The 27,041-nt window shown below is 45.6% G+C and overlaps 1 protein-coding gene and 1 long non-coding RNA gene across 2 annotated transcripts in view; one reads left to right on the forward strand and one right to left on the reverse strand.

Moving 5' to 3' along the window:
• Positions 1 to 2,143: 2,143 nt before the first annotated feature.
• Positions 2,144 to 6,688, reverse strand: Ado (2-aminoethanethiol dioxygenase). Its single transcript, XM_029482836.1, has one exon. The coding sequence runs from the start codon at positions 6,348 to 6,350 to the stop codon at positions 5,433 to 5,435; it is 918 nt and encodes a 305-aa protein (XP_029338696.1). The 5' UTR covers positions 6,351 to 6,688; the 3' UTR covers positions 2,144 to 5,432.
• A 273-nt stretch (positions 6,689 to 6,961) lies between these two features.
• Positions 6,962 to 27,041, forward strand: part of LOC115032114 — a 25,573-nt gene continuing 5,493 nt past the window's right edge. The window contains exons 1-5 of the long non-coding RNA XR_003837742.1: positions 6,962 to 7,159; positions 12,792 to 12,976; positions 14,596 to 14,780; positions 20,719 to 20,803; positions 20,947 to 21,094. This is a non-coding gene — a long non-coding RNA (uncharacterized LOC115032114). The remainder of the gene's footprint in view (positions 7,160 to 12,791; positions 12,977 to 14,595; positions 14,781 to 20,718; positions 20,804 to 20,946; positions 21,095 to 27,041) is intronic.

The following is a 27,041-nucleotide window of genomic DNA, read 5'->3' on the forward strand; positions in this document are numbered from 1 at the left end:
GGGATTTCCCGCTGAGTTAGTGAGGAGGCCTTCTGACTCACTGTTCTGTCCCCTGTAACAGCCTATAGCTTCTCTCTGCTCCTGAGTGGGCTCTGGAAAATAAATACTTACAAGCAAGTGCCCACTCAAAGATGACACCCCCAGAGCTGCTTTCAGAACTCTGACCACGGCCTAGAACTTGAGTTGTGGCTTTGTGGAAAGTGTGGCAGCGTGGTCAAATTAGAAATGACTTTCTGAGTTCCAGGATTAATCTTACAACCACAGGAAACTTTTTCAAAGAGCTATCATTCCTTCAGATCAAACCTGCTCAGACACCGCTGATGCCAGCATGAATGAGACGGCTTCAGGAATTACCCCAGGACTCATTTCTCTCCAGTCCTGGCATCTCAGATGGTTGCCCATGTTTGGTGGGATCATTTGTCCCAAGCTTGGTGGATCTAGAAATGATTCTCAAAATAGCTTAAGATAGGTAGACACGAGGCTGTAAAACTCCAAGGCAATCTAAACTTATTAGGTAAGCTGCCTCCCCCAAGACACCAGATTATAAAACTCTTAAGGTTTTTTTTTTTTTTTTTTTTTTTAAACTGGGAACCTTTTGATTTTCTTTTAAACACAAAAACATCTGACCTACCTACTTGTGTTATGCTTGTTGGCATCTTTACTCTGAAAATCTGGACCTCAAAATTTATAATGTCCACTGCTCCTTATGCAATGTAATCTGTGGGTGTAGTCACACTGCTCAGCCTCAACAGAAAACCCCTCCCTTGCTTCTGGTCCCTGTAAAGTCCCTGAGGCTGATGGCTACTAATTGAGGGCTTGTATTTTACAGTGGTGGTCACATCTTTGGCCCTCAACAGCACAAGGATAGGAGATTCAATTTATGGAGGCCACTAGTGCCCCTCCCCAATCTCCTTCCTTTATCCCCCTTTCATGGGTATAGAAACTTCTTTCCAGAACTCCTAAATAGAAATATCAAAACCTTTAGTGTGAGATGGTTTCCTTATAATTTCCCACTGGACTCGGGCTTGTCAACTATCAAAACTATTATTGTTACTTATCCAATACCGGCAACTATAAAGCCACACCACATCGTGGTAACTTTCTCCTGCAAAACTTTCATTATTTAAAGATAGTACACACCTAAATTTTGTAGGTTTTAGCCATCTTTAAAATTTTAATTTTGGACCACATTCAATCAAGATCACCCAAGCCAGGATTTTAAAAGCAAGACTAAACATCACTTAAAGAACAAGACAAAAAGAACTCCCCATGCTAAAGCACACCGGTTATATAATTAGTTCCATCCTGGTGTGGTAGCAAACCTCCCCAACAAGCCATAAGATTCAGTACACCTGAATGCTCAGAGCTACCCTTTCTGCTTCTGTCCCCAGATACTTACATACCCAGTATCTTTAACCAACTTTCTCAGTTTAAAAGCATTCAGGTCAATTCTCATGACATTTAAAATTTTTGCCTAAGAAATCACCACAGAATGGTAAATTTGGTTCTTTTAATCCCTCCCCCGAACCCCCCCAAATGTTTCAGGTTTTGTGCAGAGAGATTCCTTAAAAGAGTCATGCCTGGGATGGTTTGCTTTGTATAACAGCTGATGAAACCTAAATAACTTCCTCAAGCCAGATTATTTAATATCCGTATCCTAACTGTTAACGAGACCGAGGCAAATCATTTCATAAAAGTTTTCAACTGTTGGAACAATTCAGCATGTGTGTGGAGGCAGGTAGACAGACTCCTAAATGTTGCCAGTCCAAATGGCAACCATCGAATTACTAAGACAAAAAAGAGATGAAAACACTTAAGCCTTAATATTTTCTTTCCTTTTAGATAAAAATTGACTTTGTTTTTTCTTGTTATTTTCTTTAGGTTAAATACAAAAGCAGCCTTTTCTGTTACAGCAAAATAGTGTAATTAGACATTAAATACTCGCAGATGTATTTTCAGTCGGCTTGCTTCAAAGACCACTCACAAGAAAACAAACCGCTTCTTGGTCTTTGGGGATCCGTAGGTCACTGGCTTTTGATACAGTACAACCTTATGGAATAAACTGTGAGTTTTCTACAATAATTAAAATAGTAATAGTAATGTTTCCCTTCTCCGCTTTGCAATAAGCAACATTATTTCTACATAATTTTCAACATGCTTTTATTTCCCGTAAGTACACACATTTTACTCAGAAACGTAAACACCCCTGCACTGTAAGACTGGGTATTGTTAAGAAATGATCTCCTTTGACAGCAGAAACCTCAGCGCAATGGACCAATCTGGGTTCTGTATAACCCTACACTCTGAATTCAGGCCTGCGGTAGAGCAGCAAACGCTGTCAGGAGAGTGGCAGAGTGCCCAAGTGGGGGTAACTGTCTCTCTGCTGGGCAGGACAGGAGAGCTAAAGCAGTTGACTCATTTGTCATCAGAGCAGGTAGGTTCACCCCAGATGTCAAGTTCAAGGAATCTACAAAACAATGCAAGGAGGGAGGGGGGAAGGGAAGGTGTACATTTTGACAGTCATGTTAAAAACTCAAGAGAACTCACTCCTATTAACATAGAAAACACATTACCTAAAAGGCAGGTTTTTTGTTGTTGTTGTTTTTTTGTTTTTTAATGTAATCAGCAGCATGTGGTCGTAAACCCATCAATTCTCAAAGGAGTAGGAAGGTATGAAAATCTTATATCGATATAACTGGTCACTGATAGAACTACAAGGTTGAAAAGGTTCAGTGTATTTAGACAGACAGACAGACAGACAGACAGCGTCTCTCCCAGGATCTAGTTATTGCATTTATTATTCGTCAGAACAGTTGAGTGACTTAACACCATTGTGCTCATTGGTCTTTGCTAAGGACAGGAGAAGGTACCTTTTATCCTACTTTCTAGACCACAATCTATATTGCCGACCTACAGGGAAACACAACAGCAGAAGTTATAGCTAGTAGGTTATGCATAGATGTGCAAGGATTTTTCTGCACATTTTATCTTAGTAACGAGCATATTCTTTCTCAAGTGGCTCATTAAAACGTATTACTGTTTTCACCGTAAGTTTACTCAGTTTATTAGTGAAATGACAGTTTCACTGTTCTTATTGAACTAATGAGGAACACAGTATTGCTGTTTTAGCTCAGAACAATTTCGTTACTCTTTTGAAAAGCACCTTAAGGTTTTCCTTCCAAACTGCTTATAACAAACCTTTAATATTTCCCCTCCTTCTTTTGCAATGAAGGCCTTCATAATAATTGTTATTACTAGCCCAATTCCAGGCTAGACTTCTACAGGCTCCATGAAAGGACCTCCAGAGTATGCTGTAGAGTACACATGACTCTCAACCATCCTTGTAAAGGAATCAACCTTTGCTGCAATTCAAAATCTGTATGTGGCTGAAAACCATACTCATTATTACCATTCTATGAAAATAGTCAAATCTAAAACCATCACTTCCTATCTACATGTTCATACGAGTGGCTCAAAGAGCTGCTTCGAGAGGATCCAAAGACATTTTAAAGAACATGATCAGAAAGAAATTGAACTCTAGCAGCCATGGTGGACGTGTTTGGGTGTTGCTCCTGTGTCAGGTTTAAAGCAGGTTTCCACTGGCCTGTTCTCATTTTTATCAAAATGAAACAAACAAAAAGCCACAAGCCAAGCCATCAATAATTTGCTGTCTCGTACCACTTTAATGACTGCACTGGGAACAGACACCCCTTCAGCCTGGATGTGTAACCTGGATACATGGAGTCAAAAGCAGTTTCCCTACCAGGTCAACAAACACTTGTCACCCATGACAGTAAGTCTCCATTTATTGCCGATATTATTATATTCTATTGCCACATGAGCCATCAGGAGAGCTTAGAAGACAGCTGGGCACATTTGATTTCTACAGTTTGTCTTTATGAAAAGGCCTGTGATAAAAAGGAATCCTATACATAGTAAACAGGGGAAACTGGTGGTCCATGGCCAGAATCGATAGACACATCTGTAAACATGGTAAAGGGACTGAGCCTCCGCCAGCCATAATACTGCAGCAGCACTAGGGTTTGCTGCAAGTGTTGGCATAGGTTTTAGTCTCCAATCTTGGTGCCCTAAATGGCTAAATTCTCAAGCATCTATTCCATGTATCCATTACATATGTGTGTGTGTACATACATATGTAAATGTGTATATATACATATTCATATGTTTTGTATACACACACATTTATATGATGGTGTCTCATGCATCCACGGTTCTGCTCAAATTCACTATGTAGCCAAGTCTGACCTTGACTTCTGATCCTCCTGCCTATATTTCCTAAATGCTGGGCCAATAGCTGTGTGCTACACTTGGTTTATGTGGTACTGAGGATTAAGCCCAGGGCTTCTTGCTTGCTTAGCCAGCAGCCTACATCCAGAGCCCCTTCCAGGGTACTACATGCTTTCTACCTCTTCCTGCAAGAGAAGGCAGTAGTAGCCAGCACTGGCTCTTGTTTAAGGGAGTGCTGGGACGCTATCTCCGGCAGCACAGCTGGAACCACACAGCTCCTCTGCAGGCTCCCTCCGCAGAGAACGCAAAAAAACCCCAAAAACCAAAACCAAAAAACCAGTCAAGAGTATCTTTCTCTTCTTTCATAGGAAGAAGCTGGAAGTAAATACGAGTATGGAATTCAACAGGTGGCCAGGGCCTTTACATTCAGTTATTTGGAAGCATAGCAGATTCAGCTCCTCTGAATCGTCTGGTTAGAAAACACATAATTATTGTATCATCTTTGAAGCACGTCAAGGAAAAAGTCAGCTGAGGATAATAATCGTCTTTGCTTTAAAGGCAAATCCCCAATAGCAACAAAAAAATCTGTTTAAACGACAGATCTTGAGACCCAAGGGAAAGATGAGCTGTAAGGGCCTGACAAGAGAATTCACGTTATGTGAGCTTCTTACTAAAGGTTACCTGAGTACACCAGAAGTGGCTACCAAGCCAGGGGAGGAAAGAAATCGTCCTCAACCGCACAGTTATGAGGGTGAACCCCAGTGCTAGAAAGATGTCTTTTCAGAACTCCTCACTTTAGATGCTGAGTAGTTTGTGTGTGTGTGTTTTAACCAAACGAATAACTAAAAAAAAAAAAGAAAACAAAAACAATTCAAGGTCATGCACAATCAGTAATAAATTAAACTATTAAGGGGCCATCGTGGGCACGAGAGAAAACAACTCTGAGTCATCGAAGGGAAGAGGGATTCAAAACTACTTAGTGTATTTTGTAGAGAATGAGAAACAAAAATGTTTTCGTTATGGCTTTAGGATGGAAGCGCTTTAGGGTCCCTGCCCGGTTCCCTTAAATCAAAGCCTTGGTGGCACTGACGATACCAGGAATCAACCTAGCCTTCCGCCCACCCACCCCCATAACCGTGCCCGGTGGTGGCTGTACTCCAGTGGGCCTTGTTCCCCAAGGTTCCTCAAGATGTGGCGCTGGTCACTCCAGTAAATCCATGGTCCAGGTGAGGGGGCAGAGAGAGAAGAGCCCTTATGGAAGGTAGAGGGCAGCCAGGCCTTTCTTGAGCAGGGCAGGGTACATCTTTGGCCCACAGTTCCCCGGGCGGCAGGAGCTTCAAGGTAGGACCTTGGGGATAGGGCTCTCCCTCACACCAGAAGTTGTTGGCCTGTGGTGTCTCCAGGAGCCACACTTCTCGGGGAAGGTCGCAGGCAGAGCCGGAAGCCTCCTTGGGTCTGATGGGCTCCACCACACGGTAATAGTGGCAGTCCCGGCCGTCGTCCGGGTCGTAGGGTGGGGCCAGGATGTCCAGGAAGGCAGCTGGCCCGTCCACAGCATCAATTTGGTGCAGGTTGTCCCGGTGTGGAGTGAGCACGCAGGGCCCACTGGCCTCGGTGTACTCGGCCCGGGAACGCAGCACGCCCGGTCGCACGGCCTCCCGCTCCAAGGGCTGCAGCGGGGGCTCGAACTGCTGCTCTGGCGGCGGCCGCCGATGCCCGGCCCCCGTGTCCAGCTTGTCCATGCAGCTGATGCGGACCGTGCCGTACAGCACCTTGAGCATACCGTGCATGCCCGGGTGGTCGTGCAGCGGGATGCACGTGCCGCTCTTGAGCAGGAACACGCCCAGGCTGAAGCCCTCCGTCTCGTAGATGTGCATGTAGGTGACCGGCGGGAGGTTGCGGGGCAGCGGCTGCGGCAGCGCCTTGCGCGGCGCGATGTTGAGGTCCTCGGCGCGCACCTGGGTCAGCAGGCTCTTGAGCAGGCTCAGGTTCTCCGGGAAGCCCGGCGCCGGCCCTTCGGAGCCCGTCGAGCCGCCGCGGAAGGTGAGACACGCCTGGCGAGCGATGCGCTGGATCAGGGAGGCCATGTTGTCGCGGGGCATGCTTGGCGCTTCCTGCGCGGCTCGCGGCCGGCCCGTTCCGCCTCTGCGCCGCCCCTTGCGGTCTCCGGCGGCCGCCACGGCTGCCCGCGCGGGCCCCCGCGCCAGGCGGGAGATCTCCCCGCAACAACCGGCCAGCGGGGCGCGCGGGGCCGCCTTGCACGGTCGCCCGCTTAGCGCGCCAATGGTCGGGCGCTTGCCCGCGCGCGAAGGCGAGTGCGCACGCGCACGGCCGCTGCCCGCACTCACGCTCCGGGGCCCAGGTTGGCGCTGGCGCGGGCCGTGCCAGGCGCTGCCTCACGCGCGGAGCTCCATTCACGCGGCCCACACCAACGACTACAGCCGGGCGCGGCGGGAGCGCCGCAAGGCACGCTGGGATGTGTAGTCCGAGCCTGCGCTTGCGCGGGGCATGAACTCGTCCTGCGGAGCGGAGGAAACCAGGATTTTTTAAAGAACTTGGCAGAAAGCGAGCATCGCGTTCTTTTGCAGAGCCTCAGGGTGTTTGCTTGTTTGATAAAACTTAACTATTATTGCAAGAGATATAGCTATTTAACTACAACTCCCGCCATCCCCGCAGTCGGGGTGACATACTTCCGGCAGCTGGTGGAGGCTTCTCGCCGCTGGGAAAAACGGCGCAAGAGGGTCGTTAACCTTCTAGTGCCGCTAGGGCCTGCTGGGTCACTTGGTGTCACCTTTGACCCTTGCTCCCTAGGAATGAGGTTTCGGGGTCAACCTTAGCTGCTCGTAGGCCACACTGTGTGCACCGTGGAGATCTGTGGATGGCGCTTGTCTACTTTTCTGTTTCTTAGGAGGTGAATGGGGTCGGGCGGGTAACCAAAGCGGTCACCCAGCACAGCTGTGCGCAGCTGTTGTTTGCCTCTGGGCCTGATGACGCTGCTCCTTGACTCATGGATAGCGGGAAGCTTTGAGAGGCCATTTGCTACAGCCAAGGGTTCTGTATACTAGTGGTTATCCATCCCTGGGGCTCCCGAGAAACACCAGTTGAGGGGGAAGGGGCGTTTTGTCAGAATAGATTATCGCTGTCATGAGTCTCTAGAGCATCGGGCTGGTTTATGAAGTTAGGTCACCGCAGAGTGATTATTCTCTGGACTTTTTGCAGACGTAGGTGGTGGCTGGCAAAAGAAGATAGTAGATATTATGAGTTTAAATCTTACCCTTGAATTTAAGGTCTTCTTGGATTTTCAAAGTTAAACATGGGTTTATAACTGCAGTGGCCCAGGAAATCCTCTTCAGTTAAGAAGGCAGGCTTTGTGTGTGTGGGGGGGTGGGGGGTGGGGGGGGTGGGGGGGTGGTTTGCATCCTAGCCAGTAAGTGTGGTATTCCAGGTACCTTGTTAAATACATTAAATAATGAGTATTATCACAGAAACTTTTAAGACATAGGCACTGACTGTATTATTCCCCGCCTGTACACGAGAGAGATTAATTTGCAGGTGCACATTTGGAAAAGCCGTAAGTGTAACTTAATGAAACACAGTTTGAATTGGTGTAAAAGGAACCAAGGGACACAAGGATGTAACTTCTGCAGCTTATTGTGCTCACAAGCTGTGGCTTTCTGCACACCGTGCCTTTCCAAGTCCTCAGTTCATTCATCCAAAGAATGCTGGGTTTGGTGCAACCAGACTTCTGAGTCCTAGGTTCTCACCCAAAGTCCCTTGGTAGCTTAAAGGGTGATTATAGAAGTTACACCCCAGGGCTTCTAGTTCAGTATTGGGGTGAAGGATAGAATTCTGGTCGAGAGGTGCCCACTGAAGTGGTTCGAGGTTCAGCACCCATGTTGGGGGGATGTCACTGTGAGATATGTAAATGGTGAGCCAACCCCATTTACATTCCACAGTAAGCGACCGACCCGCAAGAGCAACTATTTGGCTACGTAAATGGATCCTTAAGATTACTTGTGTTTGAGCTGGGCAGTGGTGGCGCATGCCTTTAATCCCAGCACTTGGGAGGCAGAGGCAGGCGGATTTCTGAGTTCGAGGCTTACAGAGCGAGTTCCAGGGACAGCTTGGGCTACACAGAGAAACCCTGTCTCAAACAAACAAACAAACAAACAAACAGATTACTTGTGTTTTAGAAGCTGGTGGTGTGCCATCTTTAAATGCACTATCGAAGTTCATCATGCAAGGAAATCCCATGCAGTTTATTTGTAAAGTAAGGAATATTTAAGAGACAGTTCTTTTGTTTTCACATACAGTTTTTTTTTTTGCTTACTGGCTTTACTTGTATTAAAGAGTAGTTAGCAGGAAAAACAGACAGCAAAGAGCACAGACCTAAGCAGCATACAGCCTGTTTGATTTCCATGCCCCCCCCCCCCAATAGTTGTCTGCAATTACATAAAGGAAGCTGTGTTTCATCTGTCAATTGGAAGATTAGATACTTGTGCAAATGCCCAATGATGCCTTTGGACAATAGGTATTATTAAGATTTTCAGTGGCTACAAGTTACCCTTTAGAGACCAATAGGTTTAGGCACTTAGTGAGTACTGAAACAGGAATGTGGACTTTACCAGTTTCAGAGCAGAGCTTTGCAAGGTTATTTTATTTGCTTTGACTTAGTAATGGCTCCTCTCAGGCCCTCATATTTCATCTGCTAGCTGATACAAGTTCAGACAACCTGCATAGGAAACACTGGGGGTGCTTGTCCAAAGGGCTCTTCCCAAATTACATTAAAATCTGCACGAGAAATCTTTTGTGTGTTGAAGTTTTGGAGACCCAGTGGGTGTCGGCCTGTGGTACTTTATAAGTCACAGGGTCTTCACAGTTCCCTTTGATGCTGTTCTTCAGAGCTGCACCAAGGAAAGAGGATACTGAGCCTAGTGGGTTTGCCCACCAGAAGCACTTTGCTTGGCTTTTCTACCCCACTGCTAGTAGCACAGCTGAGCAGGAGTCTGTATTCATGGCCTTTAGAAATAGTCTTTATTTTTCATTTCTCTGTCTTTCGGTATGCAGAGTGAAAACCAAAAGAAGGGTAGAAAAAAAAAGAAATGGTAATGAAAGTCAGGAAAATGCATGGCAGGAAACAAGTTTGGGACATGTGGAATATATTGTCAATAAATAATATCTAGTGGGTACAAAATATCTAGTGTTTGGAGGCTCAACAAGGAACAAGGAGAGACAAGGTGTTGTTTCCCAAGGAATTTACTAGCAACTGTGCCCACCCCTAAGCATACAATGACCACGCAATACCCAAATCGATACATCCATGATAGCAGGAAAGTCCTTTGGGCGATACATAGATTGATATGTAGTCCCATGATGTCATCGGTGGTTTTATAAGAAGATAGCAACTGAGTTTGCATGCTTGTCTTTCTCACTATGTGACACTACACTTGTCTTGCTAAGACATAGCATACTACCCTCCGTCATGTTAAGCTATAACAGGAAGGGCATTGCCAGATGGCCCCATGTTCCCCGACTTCCCAGCCTCCAGACCACGAGAAATAACTTCATTTATAAACTCCTCAGTCTGGCAGTGTTACAGCAGCAGACAGTCAGCAGAGCAGGGTGTTCTGCAGTCCAGAGACACGGAATGGGAGATTTCTTATTGATGTAAGCATTCAGAGACAATTGAGCAGGGCCATTGGATGCTCTGGTGCTTGTGTGTGGGGTTTACTTTGCATTCAGTTATCAGGGGTTTATCCCAAGTTTCAAAAAAGTAGCTATGGAAAACTATCAGAGCATGACAGTTAAGAGCCTCAGCAGTTAATCACTGGATGCTCTTTCAGAGGACCTGGGTTCTATTCCGAGCGCTCATGTGATGGTTCACAAACATCTTTTAATGCCAGTCCCAGGGATCGTGACAGTCTCTTTTGGCCTTTCAGGCACTGCCACATGAATTGCACAACTACATGCAGGCAAAGCACCCATACACTTAATAATTTATTTTGAAGTGATGTCTGACTCAGATAAAAGGTGTTTTTTAATGCACGACAGCATAACTTTTAAGTTCTTTAAATTTTATCTTCAATGATGGTTTTGAGAAGTTTTAATCTTCCTTGTAACCCACCACCTACCTGAGGGAGTAGAAAAGAAAGGAAACGGGGAAGTGGACCAGTTTAGAACGGTTCCTTGGAGCAACTTTGCACTGTGTTGTTTGGAAATATGTAGTTCAGTTTACTGGTTAGTAGGCAGCGGCAGCTTGATTTACTCGCAAGTACTTTATGGAGATATCAGTAGTCTAGTTTGGTAGAGTCGGGTTAGCAGCAGTGGTGACAGGACCTAGTAGAGACAGCTGCTCTAGTCAGCAGGAGGGGCCAACAGGAACACCAGAAGTTGTCAGCTGTAGCTCTCTCAGGGAAGCAAAGATCAGTGAAGATTCGAGACCCACAAGCATTGCAGAGCTAGCTGTACCGGTAAGCCAAGCTCTGTCTCGGTCACTCTGTAGAGTCCTGTTCATACCCTCCACGCATCACGTAACTTCTGTGCCTCAGCTAGGCTCTCAATGCAGGTCTAGCCTCAGCTAGGCTCTCAATGCAGGTCTAGCCTCAGCTAGGCTCTCAATGCAGGTCTAGCCTCAGCNGCAGGTCTAGCCTCAGCTAGGCTCTCAATGCAGGTCTAGCCTCAGCTAGGCTCTCAATGCAGGTCTAGCCTCAGCTAGGCTCTCAATGCAGGTCTTGTCTCAGCATGAATATCCAATCAGCCCCAGTCCTTAAAATCGACAACAAGCTATAATACACCACCAAAAGTTTTTTGGTGTTTGGTGTGTTTCTTTCTATGACATCCCAACAAATACAGCTCAGGTAAACAATATAAGGCAGACCGGTATATATGTCATTAATAAATCTTTCGTCACATGTCCTTTCACATATTTGCTTTAACAGAACATTTTTTTCTCCTATGTCTGCTTTAGTGAAACGTTCCTTCACGAGTCTGCCTTAACCTTTCACACCTATCCACTTTAACGAAACATTCCTTTATATGTTGGCCCCCAACAAAACACTGTCCAACCAACATTCCAAAAAAGGCTTAAGTTTCCACTTCATGACAGTTCTGTGTGCAAGCAAACGGAGTAGTGTTACCCTCCCAAAGTCACTCTGACAGCGTTGGCCTGAGAGCCTCTCATTTCATGCTGAGTCTCCTTGGGCTTGAGAATGTCACGTTATACAACAGCAAGGCTCTCTGGTCCTGCAAGTCCACAGAGAGGTTGCTTAAAGCTATCCATGCCACCCAGGAGCTGTAGGACCTGTGATAGGACACAGCCTGTCACAATAGGACTGGCCAGATCAGAAAGAACCTGATTCCTACCAGATAGAAAGGGAAGAGAAAGGCTTTGGAGATACTGGGAGTTGTCTTTTTTTTTTTTTAAAGATTTATTTATTATATGTAAGTACAGTGTAGCTGTCTTCAGACACTCCAGAAAAGGGAGTCAGATCTCATTATGGATGGTTGTGAGCCACCATGTGGTTGCTGGGATTTGAACTCCAGACCTTTGGAAGAGCAGTCGGGTGCTCTTACCCACTGAGCCATCTCTCCAGCCCGGGAGTTGTCTTGTGTGGAGATAAAAGCAGAGATTTGGGCAAGGACAAGTTTATGAATGCTTTACAAATGCGGGAGGGGGTTAGAGTGTGTTATAATTACAGCAGGAAACCTTTAGAGAGCTGTGGGCTGGAAGGGGCTTGGCTGGCTGGCTTGCTTGCTTGCTTGCTTTATTTATTTATTTATTTATTTATTTATTTATTTATTTATTTATAAGCAGGCAAGATTGCTGCTGGGCAAGCCTAGAGAATCCCAACTTGATGAAATGATCCCAGGGAGACACAAGAGGTGGTGTGAGCACAGAGCTTTGGCCTCACAGGTCCAGCAAGCAGGGTCTTCCGGGCTTTAGCAATCTCTTTCAAAGTAGACTCTCTACATTCTCCCTTTCCCAAGCTGACAGATAACTCTGTGGTGATAGGTAAGACTGTGAAAGCTGACATCCCACCTTCTACCCACAGCTATTAAATTTAGGAAAGGAGGGAAGCAAACAGAAGCAGAAATAAAACACATTCTTTTTTTGTCAAGCTGCTTCATTCACGAGAAAGCCACTGCAAAGCCTCCGCCCCTGTCGGTTTAGCTCCCAGCTCTTGGCTAGGGTTGCCTTAGCCCTTGAGAGTAGGCTGCTCTTTGAGTTTAATTCTTCTTCTCCCCTTCAGTTCATTAGTGACCGATTTTCCTTTATTCACGAGATAACCTCTCAACGTTTACACAGATCTTTCTCTACAGCCCTTTGTGTCCATCTCTTGGTCACACTGGGACTCGGGTGGAAGAGTGCCACATTCTTATCACTCTGGGTTGCTGGAAGACAGTAAATAAATTGCTAAAGTCTCCCCCATTTTAGACACATCTTTAGACTATATTTAGTTGTACTTAAATATTCAGGGTTCGTATTGTATTCGTATTCCTTTCCAGATTTTAAAACACGTTTTCTCATCCAATATTATGAACAGATACCAAGTTATAAGAAAAATAATTGCCAAATTAGAAGAATTGGATGCCTGGCTTTGTGAGTGTCTGGGTGTCACCTGACTTCATTAGAGCGCCCCTGTGGGATTGTGGGAGATGATGCTCCTGTTTCCATCTAGAGTCTCCTTGAGCCAACATAGAGAAAGAGGCCCTTATGAGCACAAGGCAGGTAAGCCAAACGCAGATACTCTCTCCATTTTGCTTACGTAAATGGCATCATTACAGGCCCCTTAACGCAGGCCATCTCCACTAAGATCTTGTGCAGGAACTCCTTTCCTCCTGCTTCGTTTGGCTCTCTGGACTCTCCTTCCTCTGGCGTGTAAGCTGTCTCCTTACAGATTCTAAGCGCAGAGACTTTAGGTGTTGGGTTTGACTTTAGGTGGCCATTACACCAGAACACAAGCTATAAGACATCATTTTCTGGCTAATTCTGTAGATCTTTTACCACTTGTGATTCTTTTGTGATAGAAATGTTTACTCCACTTCTGGGTATAAAGGAACATAAACTAGATATATAAGCCAAATGTTTACTGATATTACTTTATAAAGACATTTATTTTGAAATAATTCTTGAGCCAGGTGTGGTGGCTCACTCCTGTAATCCCATCACTTGAGAGGTTGAGGCAGGAGGATCACCAAGGGATGAGGGCTAGCCTGGATTACACAGTGAGACCAGGTCTTAAAAAGCTCATGGGGTGGGGTGGGGGTGGGGGTGGGGGACACAACAACAACAACAAACCTTGGGGATCCATGTGAATTTTTAACACCCATTAAAGTGGAAAGCAAGTTTGCATGTAATGGGATGGGTGTGTTTATTTACCTTTACATGAAGGAATACTCTTGGTTGAATGTTTAATACTGAAGGACAGAGAGCTTCATCCAACTGTTTTCAGAGTTGCTGCATAATCTTGTTTCATAATTGCCTGCGCCGAGAGCACCACAAAATGGCAGAAGTGCATTCAGGGTTGTGTCAGAAACCACCGAGCATTCCACCTTAATACTAGCCCAGAAGTTACATCAAAATGTTGTTCTTTTTTTTTTTTTTTTAAATGAAACTCAAGTCAGCAATGCACATAGCAAGTTTTAAACCCCAGCAATATAATCGAGACTAATCTGAAACACGCTGAGGGACACTGGTTGAAAGCATGGAAAGCCTCCATTTTCCCTAGTTAAGCCATCGTGTTAGAAGAGCAGAAAAAGCGGTGTGAACAGTAAAAAACACTGCAGTCCTTTTATAACACGTGGCAGGCAGGACTCTGAGCATGGTGTTTGGGGCTGTGCTCACTGGTGGGGCGTGGTGTGAAGGCATGCACAATGCTCACTGGTGGGGCGTGGTGTGACGGCATGTGGGATGATCATTGGTGGGACGTGGCGTGACGGCATGCACAATGCTCACTGGTGGGGCGTGGTGTGACGGCATGTGGGATGATCATTGGTGGGACGTGGNGTGACGGCATGCACAATGCTCATTGGTGGGGTGGGGTGTGACGGCATGCAGAATGCTCACAGATGGTCAGAACCAAGGCTGCAATGACGTCATGCAGCCATCCAGTGCAGCACAGTGAGCACTGCTAGAAACGCCTTGGCCTGATTAAGCCTTTGATTTTGAAGTGATGTTTGGTCATTGTGCATTCAAAAACTTTACTGTTGACATGGTCCTTTTGTTGTTGTTGGTGGTGGTGGTGGTGTTTTTTTTTTTTTAATGCCCACCCCCTACGTTCAATTATTCAACTCTTTCTGGGTGACAACCCACTGAAGTGGAACTTTATCGTTTTGTTTGAGATTCAGTTGTGTCGTGTGATGGTCTTCTGGAAACTGTCTTCCGAGAGGATGTTTGGCTGAAGCAGACACGCGAGGATGTTTGGCTGATAATAGACATTTGGTCATGTTTTTCTGGAAGCTGCCTGCTGAAAGGGCGTGTGATGTTTTGCTGGAGGGTATGGTTAAGAGGACCCTTGACGTTTGGAAAGAGTGTAAGTATAACCCAACAGGCAGTGGACGATGCTCCTGCATTGGCTCTTGCATCTCTTTGCCAGTCACCGTTGGGCTTCCCTGATGCTGGTCTTCGCTGATGATGCTCTTGCATGGGTTTGCCCTGCTTTCTTTTCTTCGCTGATCTTCGCTTGTAATTTTTTTAAAAAAATATTTATTTATTATATGTAAGTACACTGTAGCTGTTTTCAAACACTCCAGAAGAGGGAGTCAGATCTCGTTACGGATGGTTGTGAGCCATCATGTGGTTGCTGGAATTTGAACTCCGGACCTTTGGCAGAGCAGTCGGGTGCTCTTACCCACTAAGCCATCTCACCAGCCCCCGCTTGTGACTTCTTAGAGAGAAGCACACCGAAGAACTTCTGGTGGTATTCTGGCTGCTTCTTGCCGCTTCTCTGGACTCCTGGTGATCTGCAGAGCCTTGCAGTTTCTACTGGATCCAGCTGCTACTGCTTACTGGTGTTTGGTGTTTTGCTAGTAAACTGGACTGCTGACGATGAAGATTGGAATCACCCCCAAAGAACTATTTATAAATAGGCCCACAATTCCTGTTCCCTATTAACCTGTATTTTCCCTACCTCTGGTGGGTGGTGGGCTAGGAGGGAAGTCGAAGCGTTAAAGAACCAAAATTAAAGTAGGTTTTGAAAAATCTAAGCCTACAGCCCACAGTTTAAGAAGCTAAACTGTGGACCTGTGGATGTAGGGTTGGGATAGGAAAGAACTTAAGTTGGTTCCTTTTCCGTCTTCACCAACTTAATCTGAGGAGACAAGGGAGAAAGGAATGAAAATTAAGCGAATCTGTAGGCAGAGGTGGGGTGAGGTATACCTGCATGTTGTTAAAGAAGAGAAACTTGTGCTCTGCACAGCCTGACATGCTACCAAAGGTCAGTGCACTCTCTAGTTTCCTGTCAACTTGACATGAGTTAGAGTCATCAGAGGAGGAAGCCTCAGTTGAGTAAATGCCTCCATATGACCAAGCTGTAGGGAAGCCTATAGGGCGTTTTCTTATTTAGTGATTGATGGGGGAAAGCCCCACCCATTGTGGATGGTGCCATCCCTGGGTAAATGGTCCTGGGTTCTATAAGAAAGGAGGCTGAGCAAGCCATGATGAGCAAGCAAGTAAGCAGCACCCCTCCATGGTCTCTGTATCAGTTCCTGCCTCCAGGTTCCTGCCCTGTTTGAGTTCCTGCCCTTACTTCCTTCAGTGGTGCTCTACAATGAGAAAGTGTAAGACAAATAGACCTGGCCCTCCCCAACTGGCTTTTGGTTATGGTGTTTCATCACAGCAATAGTAACCCTTATTAAGACAGCCCCTTTGAGAATGGATTTTTGGTTTCAATATACCCTTACCAGCTTAATACTGGAGAGGTTGTCCTCTTGGGCTTTAAGCAATGTAACTATTATGAGACCCAAAATAGTCACAAACTGTAAATTAAATTCAAACACATTGTACCTCTCTTAATACTCAGCCCCCCTCCATGCTTTTTGTTTTTCTCCCACCCCCCACCCCCCCAAGAAGACATCAGCCATCTCCACCTCCTCCGCTCTCCCATCTGTCCTTTTCCTCCTGGCTGAAGTTGAGATTTTTTTTTTACTTTCTATTTATTTTAATTAACAGATTCTAAACACAAGTGGCGAAACATTTGATGTTCAGCTTTAAGAGGCAGTGAAAGGAAAAGCTGGCTTTCCTCTCTGTCAGGAAATTTCTGTGTTAGTTGCTGGCCCCTGCCTGAATGGTGACCGTGAAAGGGCAGGCAAGGGTTCCTGGGTTCTAGAATGTGAGCTTGCAGGCGAGCAGAGCCTGGGCTTGGAGGAGGTGAACCTGGGAAGTTCTCATTAGAGTAAAGCTGTGCTTTCTTGGGAGGTGACCTTCCCCAAAAGATGCAAGGTCACGGGCTGTGCACTTAGGATTTGATTCCCTCAGAATAAGAAAGCAGGATGCAATCTAATTCTCTAAGCATTCTGATTTGTGAAATCCAAAGTTCTTCCTTAGACAGGTTCTGACTACCCCACCTCCTTCTCTGTGTGTCTGTCCTCATTCTTGATAATTCACCTTAAAATATATTTAGTGCATTTGGAAGACTTAAATAGTTATGTTACTGCATGTGGTTCTTCCTGAGATAACCTTGTGAGTATTTTGAGAGAGCCACCTTTCCCAGCTTTGGAGGGACTTAACTCTGAAAGCTAGGCTGTCGAACAATCATTGGTCACCAAAGCCACCCTGAGCCTCTGGCTTCCATGTTCATTGACTCATTCCCTAGAAAGAAAATTTGGAAAAGGAACATGAATAGTAAGCATGCATGTGTTAAGGAATGATGAGACAGAGGTCCTGAGCGTGGAAGAGGTGCCACAGAAGGAACACTGCCATGCTCCTGCCCAGTGTCTTTTATGGCCAGAACTACCAGGGGGTTGGTGGACCCTTGGGCAATTTTTATTGAACTTAGTCATTTTTTTTTAAACACATTTTGGGCTCAACTAGTTAGGCATGCACATGCAGTGCGTGGTCCTACCCAGTCTGAGGAGTGGTCATATGTGCTCACGATCCACCACAGGCTTGTCAGGGCGTTCACTCCAGTCTCCAGGCGAACCTCCACTCCAGGTCTTCTTATGGAAAAGCAACCTTGTCATCAGTGGCCCTGATGTGTCATCATAGAGCAACCGTGAGACATCACAGTCCAGTTTGGAAGTGGGGAGCCTGCAAAGAAGCTGAGCAAGATCTGACGACTTCACACTCTCCTTCCAGATTTTATTTTTTAAGTATGGTTAAATGACATTAAGTAATGCATTTTCATACTGTGAACCACCGTGGAGCGCTACAAAAGACATTTTTAACTGTATTTTTTTTTAAAGTAACATGCAAGGGACATTCAGCCACATGTATACAATGATGATCTGATTTCTCTTCTGCATGTCTGTTGTGCTGTTTTAGTTGTTGTGGATTGCATTGACTTTTCTGGAATGTAGATCATGGAGCAGAATGGACATGAGCTCCCGTTGAAAGCATTTGTCACTCTAAGTTTCCACAGCGTCTTTTTCAAAAGAAAAAAATTTTTCCCCTTCTAAGCACAAATTATCATGCAATCAGAGTGCCACGTATTGCTGTTGAGAAAAGCAAAACATGCCTTGAGTTAACTACACATTTCAAGAAGACGTGCTGGGGTAATTGACAGCCAGCGTCCCAGCACCACGGATGCCTCTAAGCCAGCAGCCTTCAGTTTAATTAGATAATTAGCCCCGGTCAGCCCTCAATGAATGCACAGGCAATTAGCAATGAATTTGGGCTGCTAAAGCCCCGTTTTCCCTTCTTTGTGCTCTTTAGCCATCATTAACAACTTTAACTACTGAACAATTTATATCTTCACACTAACAATCAACTTTATTATCATCGAATTCTTTGCAAGTGAGAAAGCAATGAGACCCGATGTTGGTTGCACAACATTAAGTGATTATGTTAAGTAATGCCATTTATTTGCCTGGCCGTCCCGCTGCTGTATTATGTCAAACAAATAGGGCTTTTAGAAGCAGTGCACGCTCCGTGATTTCCATGATTGCTTTATTTGTCAAGCTCAAGCAAGTAGCAAGAGATGTACCTCCATTTGTAGTTGTTTCCGAGTCGCTTTCAGGAGACTTGAATAAAAGAAAACTTCATGCTTGCTTGTTTGTGAGATGAAGTCCCCAGAACAGAGCCCTTCTTCCTGTCTGACTGCTCCTTAGATCTGGAGCAACTGGCAAGAGCATCAGGAAGAGAGAGAAGGTTCCATGGGCTCACAGGTAACCAAAGAAACCATTGTGACCTTCTCTCAGGGGCTTCTCCTGTGTGTGTTTTCAGCCATTCTTGTCCTTGCTTTAGGAGTGGCAGAAGAGGAAAGAGTAGAGGGGAGTGCAGGTGGAGGCATGGCCAGCAAAGGACAACCCAGTTCCTCACACTTACCGTGAAGGCTTTTGTATGCTCTGATCCTTGACACGGGAACCAAAACACTAAACTATATTTCAGTCAGAAATGAGTTTTGAAAGTGGATATTTTAAGTTTCTATGGGCTCTTTTAAGTTTTGTATGACCACTGGAGGACCATTTGTGGTGGCCAAACCCAGTCTGTTCCCATCAGCCTATGACAACCTTAGTGCGTAGTAGACCTTCCATTTCATAAAACTCAGCCTCACTTATTCACCATCTAATAGGATTTGGGAGATTAAGCCTAGCGTTAGAAAATTAGTCAGTCAATTAATAGCCGTTTAGGAATCAATTAAAGAAATGTATTACTACTTAAGCAGAATTAAAAAATGGATAAACAGAATCTTTCTTCTGGTTGGAATATGAATACTGGCTTATAATTTCATGAGACTTCCCATCTGGCTGATCTGGGAAATATTTCTTTCCTGCAGCAAAGCAGTAACTAGCAATTAGAGTTTCAAAAATGCCAATTTTAATCATGGCTTCCATTTCCAAAATAGAAAAACATAGATGAACTATATAAAGCCTCTTTTATTCAATGGGCTGCTTTAAAAAGCAATTTAAATATCTCAGAATCAAGCTTAAGGGCATTCCAGAAATGCAAAATCCCCCACGCCTCAGCTCCTTTGCTCTGAAGTTGGCCCAGGAGTTTCACTGTCATTGATGACTTTTCATTCAGATAGCAACTCTCCAGCAGCTAGCACATAGTAGGCCTTACTCTATAGCAGCTAACACACAGTAGGCTTTCTCCATTATGACACTTGGTGATTGGGGTCAGCAAATCCTTTCTTGTTGGTGTTGTTCCGTGTGTTGTAGGATATCTAACAATACTCTCATCCCTTTGCTCTATAACGATAGCATAAACTTCTCCACCTACCCAGACTACAGAATCATATATCTCTCCATCTGTTACCGACGTCCCTATGCTAATACCCCCAGCTGAGAACTAGTGGTATCCCTGGAATAAGACTTTGGTAATCGTTTCCTTTAAAAGTGAATACGTTTGGAGGCTCCAAGGCCTGACACTATTACTGATGGCATAGTGTGATCACAGACAGGAGCCTAGCATGAGAGGCCAACAAACAGGTGACTGAGACAGATGCAGATACTTATACCCAACCATTGGACTGAAGTTGTAGTTGAATTAGGGAAAGGCTGGAAGAAGCTGAGGAGGACCAGAAGTCTCAATTAACCCAGACCCCTGAGATCTCTTACACACTGAGCCACCAACCAGTAGCATACATGAGCTGGTCCGAGGTCCCAGACACATATATAGCAGAGGACTGCCTGGTCTGGCCTCAGTAGGAGAAGACACACCTAACTCTCAAGAGATTTGAGGGCCCAGGGAGTGGGGAGGCCTGGTGGGGGAGGGAGGGACATGCTCTTGGAGATGGGGGTGGGGAGGTGTGGGTGGGATGGGGGAGGAGGAATGGGATGAGGAAAGGTGAGAGGGCAGACTGGGAGGGGGCAACGTCTGGACTGTAAAAAGTAAAAGCAGTAAAAGAAAAGTGTATACATTTGTATGTATTTAATTAAACATAACACAATGTATGCATATAATACTTATATGTACACTGTGCATATAATACTTATATGTACACTGTGCATATAATACATCTATGTATATACTTATTTGTATACATATACTACTCATGTATATGCATACTTATCCATTTATATAAAATGAAGTATCCCAAATTTGGATGTGTAGCTACCCTTTATTAAGTCTTAATAATTGAGATAAATCAGTCAGAACCTTCCTTGATGATCTGGGGGCTTCCGCACCCAAATTTTGTAGCTGATCCTTCACAGTGGCCTCTGAAGCAGTATTTCCACATTACAAGCCCTGGTCCGTCTCTTCGCATGCTGGTGTCCCTAGGAGCATCGTTTATAGCAGAGCTGACGTTTCAGTTTCAAGCTCAGATGCTGTTAGTGCTTACCTAGCTTCTGACTGGCATTGTCTTTCAGGCAGAAGACCCAGGAGAAGCTTGCCACAGGGCCAAGAGCTCCTCGGTGAACCGGAAGCTCATTGGCTGAGAGGGCAACGAGACAGGTAAACATTAAGGCTGCCACCAAAGAGTGAGTCCTGCTGCTCTCAACTCATGAAGCATTAGTTCGCTTTTCTCTACTACTCTTATTCTTGGTTTTGTTTGTTTGTTTTGTTAGTAACGGATAAGCAAACTTGATGTTCTTCAGCAGGTGAATGAATAAACAAACCGTGATTGACTCAGACAGGAGGACCGCAGCCGTGGAAAGTGAAGAGTCATAAAGGCAGTAACATGTGGAGGAAAGCTGCAGCACGGATCTAAGTGAAAGAAGCCGCGCTGACAAGACCACGTGGTCTGTGAGTCCAAACGCGAGATTGGGGGAGAAATAAGACTCTGCCAAGAGTTAAAAGTTGGCGGCTGCCGTGCGTTAGAGCAACGGATGAATAGCCAGAGCAGGGCGCCCCTAGGTACTGGAAATACTCTTTAATGGTGTCGCAGTAGAGAAACATGCACTGTGAATTTGCCCCAACCAGTAAAGTATACACAGAGTGTGCCTCCTGATGTAACCCGGGGGTCCCGAGGCATGGTGATGAGGCGTGGGAGCAGATGGGGTGGGAATCTGTGTTTTCCACCGAGTTTAATGTGAACGTGTTTTGGGACATTCAACTGAATATCGCGGTAAAAGAAAATCTGTCTCTCCTTCACTACTCTAACTCCAGGCTCTGGAGTATGGCCAGCAGGTGTCTTCCTTAGGACTTTAAAGGGGGACATTTAGTCAGGGCTGGCTCACAGGTTCAGAGGTTCAGTCTATTATCATCATGGCGCAAGCATGGCAGTGTCCAGGCAGGCATGGTGCTGGAGAGGAGCTGAGAGTTCTCCATCTTGATCCACAGGCAGAAGGAGGAGACTGTGTCCCATTGGCCAGACTTGAGCTTCTTATACCTCAAAGCCCACCTCCACCTTGACATACTTTCTCCAACAAGGTCACACATCCTAATAGTGTCACTTCGTATGGCCAAGCATTCAAAAATAGAAGTCTGTGGGGGCCATTCCTGTTCAAAGCACCACACCAGGCCCCTGAGTGAAGAGACAGAGATCCTAGAGCTCAGACAGAGTGAGGGAAGCTAACCAAGATGGTGGCATCTGAGCCATTTCCTCACCACTGGGGGCAGGGCTGGGGGAGGAGAGGACCTGGGGCTCTGGCTTCACTTGCTGATTTACACCTTCCCCGAGGACAACAATAGCATGCAATTGGTGTGATTCGTTTTTATTAAACACAATACAATATGGTGCCACGGGTAAATGGACACAAGATAACGAGCCTGGGCTCTACAGCTTTGCCTTTCTCAAAGTGCATTCTGGACTCCGCTCCTGGAAGAGATGGTGGAATTATTGGGGGAATGTTCTAGAGAAGTGAAGACAGTCACAGAGGAATAAACAGAAACCGAGGCTGAGATATCTCAGGTGTGCATTGCTCAGATGCTGAGAAGAACAGGTCTGAATTCCTCTCCTCTCTAGTAATAGTCATACAGAGGGAGAGAAGCGAGGAGGTAGCTCGGCGGTAGGTACTTTTCCTAACATCAGTACAGCCCTGGGTTGCTACCTAGCACCACATACGTACGGAGCGGATGATAGGAGAAGAGAGGCTCTTCAATTTCTGAGCCTTGAGTATGAAGAGGTAAAGAGAACTGTGGAATAATCCAACCGATGGTTATGTGCATGGGTTATGGGTGGACGGGTGTGCATTTGTATGGGAGTGAAAGATATCATCCCTCAGGTGCAATCCTCATCTTTATTTGTTGATACAGGGTCTCATTGCCCTGCAACTTGCCAAGTAGGCTAGACCACTGGCCAGCTAGCCCCAGCAACCTGCCTCCCCACTGCTGGGATCACAGGCATGCCCACCTGCCAGTTTCTGCTGGTCTTTGAAAACATCCCCCTGGCTCCTTCTCATACCTGGGAAGGCTGTTTCCAGACTAGCCAGCAGCAGATGGGAGGATTGAGTGCAGCTGTGATGACATTGGTTTACTGAGCCTTTGGAACAAAAGGGATCGATCTGATTCTTCACTTTGTACCTTCAGAGGGGAAGTAGGTGAAGGCCTGAGGTGGAACCATCATGGAAGCGACCATCTTAGTCACCGAAGACCTCAGAAGCTAGGATTCTTAGAGCTGAAGGTGGTTTGGAAGGATGCAGCCCTCCAGTGGCATTCGGGTCAAAAAAGGCACTTCATCACAAACTTTATTTCCCTCCCGACTCCCCTTCATTGTCTAGCACATACACTGGTTTGTGCCACAACCTGGTCCCTTACCCCCACCTCTCATCTTGCCTCTAGTATTCTTCTCCATCGCTCTTGCAGATACAGAGACACTCACTGTATGTTGCTCGACATTTGGCACAGTTTCTCCTCTTCCTCACTTAGATTTCTGTGCCACTGTTCTCGGACCAGAGTCGTTTGCTCCTTTCTGATCTCCCCAGTGCTCCCTTGAATGCTGCACTTTGGTCTAGCAGTCCTTCCTTGCCCTCCCTTGAGGGAATGGCTACCAGACCTTCCTTCTCTTTAATGTGTGTAATCATTTCTCTTCCCCTTAACACATCTCAGTGTTGTACAAACTCCAGGGGCTCATGTTTCCAGGAACAACTGCTAGGATAGATCATTTGCAAACTCTCCCCTCAGCTTTTACTGAATAGCGGGCATTAGTTACTTTCATCATTGCAAAATACCAGGTGGGATGGAAACCACAGAGGGAAGCCTCCTTTTGGTTCACGGGTACAAAGGGCTCAGTCCATGATTGCTTGGCCCATGGGTTTGGACAGAGCATCATGGCAGTGAGAGCCTGGGATAGGAGGCGGTTCACTTAATAGTGGATAAAGAGCAGAAAGAGAAGAGAGAGGGCTATAACTTCAAAGGCACCCCCCAGTGACCCACTTTCTCTTCCTCTGACCACCCCCCCCTTTTCCTGAACTCTACACTACCCCCTAACAAGGAAATTCATGTGAAAATTCTCAGAAGGATCTGGATGACTTAAGGGATCTCACTAGTTTGTAAAGTGCAGGAAACGGACCACTTTACTGTCAAGCTCATTAACGTTTTCCATTGAGACAGTGGATGAAATGTAATCGAGACTTGACTTTAATAGTTCTGTGGCAAAACAACAACAACAACAACAACTAAACATGGGGGGAAAAACCCAAGAAAAAAGTTCTTGTTCCTGTGCCTTCAAACAAGAGCATGGCTCAGACACCAGTGTATGAGCTAATTGTTACTCTGGGGCCCCCGGTCAGCATTTCTTATGTTGCTTCCAGAATATTGGACAGCTGATAAAAGAGCAAGCCAACCAAGCAGGTGTGCCCCCGCAAGCTGGTAGGGAGAAAGGACCTGTGTTGTTAAAATAGTTTATCCAGACACTGTTTCACAATAGAAAATTGCCTGCTTTCCCACACTTATTAGTCAAGCCTCTCTTCTATTTAATGTATTAAAATAATAGCTCAGTTCTCTGGGGGCCCCGGGACTTCCCCTCCGCAGAAGGGTATGGGGTGCCTTTTTCATATCTCCAGGCTGGGGAAACCCCGCTCTAGGCAAAGGGCCAATTTCAGCGTCAGTAGCTCATTAAGGAGATTAGAGTCTGAGGAGCCACAAAGAGGTAATGACACGGAGAACACAGGAGAAGACAACGCCAGCCGCTCTGACCAAGCATTCAGCAATTTCACTGCCCTAGAAAGAGAAAGAACAATTATAGACAAGGCAGGATGCCAACAGAGGACAGACACTCCTTCCCACTCGTGGCACCATGTTTCATGGGTAATAGTCTTCTAGAGAAGATGGGGCCATTTCTGTCTTAAGTGACCCACACAGATGCTTTTAAGCTGGGAGATAAAAATCGATCATGGGACTGGAGAAATGGTTCAGTGGTTATGAGCACTGGCTGCTCTTTCAGAGGACCTGAGTTCCATCCCCAGCACCCACATGGCGGCTCACACAGCTTGTAACTCCTGCCCCAGAGGACTCAATGTTCTAGTCTCCAAGGCCACTGCACAGATGTGACTCACAGACACACATCCATAGACATTCAGGCAAAACACCATATACACAAACTACTACTTCTACTGCTGCTGCTACTACTACTACTAAAGCACATAAGATCATCCACCATGTTCAAATTTGCTTGATTACAGAGATGGGGGGATGATTCTACATATACAAATCAATGAACATAATCTTTCACTTCAAAGACTTAAGGATAGAAGTTCTTATAGTCTCGATTGATGCAAAAGATGAAACATCCCTTTATAATAATAATAATAATAATAATAATAATAATAATAATAAATAATAGCCCCCAAGAAACTAGGAGTAGACAGAGCTCACCAACATAACAAAGCCCATCCAGGATGACCCTAGAGCAGATATTATACTGCATAGGGAAAACTGAAAGTGTCTCCACTAAAGTCAGGAATACAGCAAGGGACACTTCCCCAGTCTTGTTTGATGCTGCTCTTCATGTCTTAGCTAGAGCAATAAGACAGGGAGATAAAAGGGATACAGATAGGAAAGGAAGTATCCTTCTATTGTACTGGACATGATTCCATACAGAAGAGACCCTAGCGACAATTAAAACAAAAAACCTTTCACTTTCAGCAAAGTGGCAAGACACAAAATGAACCTTTAAAGGTTGGTGGCTTTCTTACACACCACCACCACCACCACATGCAAAGAGAAATCATGGAAACAATCCCATCCACAATTTCAATGAGGAAACCAACTCCCGCGCCCAATTATACCTAACCAAGAAAGTGAAAGCACTTGATAAGGAGAACTCTACAACTCTGGAGAAAGGAATTTAAGGAGAAAGGAAGACCCCACCCACCCATGCACTGGGGGAATTGATACTATGAAAATGGCTACTACGGAAAGCAACCTGCAGACACAATAATCCCATCAGAATTCCAGCGCCATTCTTCACAGATGTAGGAACACATCCTCACATTTAGATGGATGTAAGAAAGACCCGGAGAAGGAAAGCCAACTGAGCACAAAGAATGGCGCTCAAGTTATCTTATACCTGGTTTCAAGAACCATAGCAAGAGAACATCACACCTGTCTTTCACCTGTCCCAGAAGGACCCCGGGAGTTTAGCCGGCCACCCTGTAGCTTCTAAGGTTCCCCCTTTGAGACTTCGCCATTCACACACTCTGCTCTCCTGGTTCTGGTTACTCTCCTGGGATGACTTAGTTTGGGGGGGTCCTCCAAAAAAAAAACACTGCTGGGTACAAAACACAATCGCTGTATGTCAGGAGTGTTCCAGTGTTGAGGGCAACCTTCCGTGTAGCCATATTAAGTCATAGGACCATTAAAAGGACATGAGATCCTGAGGTCACAGCCCTTACGGGGTTTAATGATGGGTTGTTGAGGGAGTTCATGATAAAAGCATAAGTGATCTCTCTCCCCCTCCTTTTCTCTCTCCCTCTCTCTCTCTCTCTCTCTCCCCCATACCGTAACCTTTCATCTTGGGACAGTGCAGCAATCGGGCCCTGACAAAGCGCCAGTGCTTTTATATTAGGTTTCTCGGTCTCTGGGGATGTGAGAAATACATTTCCCAGTCAGCAGTATCCTGTTATAACAACAGAAGGTAGACTAAGAGGACACAGTCGTCCTCTATGTGGAGTCACTGAAGTCCGTATCCCCACGTGTAGGGGAACAGGGATATCATCTGCTGAGCTGTGGGCGCAGACTGAGCTTTTGGCTTCAGTGATATGCTTACTGCCCTGTGGCTTATATTAACCTTGCGTTCAGAGGACACTTATTTCTTATGTTTTAAACATTGTAAGTCAGGTTCTTCCCTCGACTTCTGTGTACGCACGCACACGTGCGTGGGCTCTTTATTGCGAGAATGGTTAGATTCTAGGTCTGTGTTTCAGTTTTCCTTCTAGTGTTGCCACAGGTAGCTTTGATGAGCAGACCCTGGCCACCTCTACCCCAAGTCACCAATCACAGGTTTCAGTGGGAGCTTGCAGGACTCAGCAGAGAGGAGATGGCCACCCGCTTTTAGCACAATAGTTCTCAACCTGTGGGTCTCCACCCCTTAGCGGGTCGAATGACCCTGTCACGGGTTGCCGAAGACCATCAGAGAACACAGATATTTACATTGTGATTTTCGAGAGTAGCAAAATGTCAGTTAATGAAGTAGCAACAAAAATAATTCTGTGTTGATTTGCATTTCCCTGATGATTAAGGATGTTGAACATTTTTTCAGGTGCTTCTCTGCCATTCGGTATTCCTCAGGTGAGAATTCTTTGTTCAGTTC

Source organism: Mus caroli, chromosome 10, assembly GCF_900094665.2.
Source record: "Mus caroli chromosome 10, CAROLI_EIJ_v1.1, whole genome shotgun sequence".
Lineage (NCBI taxonomy): Eukaryota > Metazoa > Chordata > Mammalia > Rodentia > Muridae > Mus > Mus caroli.

Coding starts and splice junctions, on each gene's coding strand:
- Ado (XM_029482836.1), bottom strand. CDS start 6,350: ATGCCCCGCGACAACATGGCCTCCCTGATCCAGCGCATCGCTCGCCAG.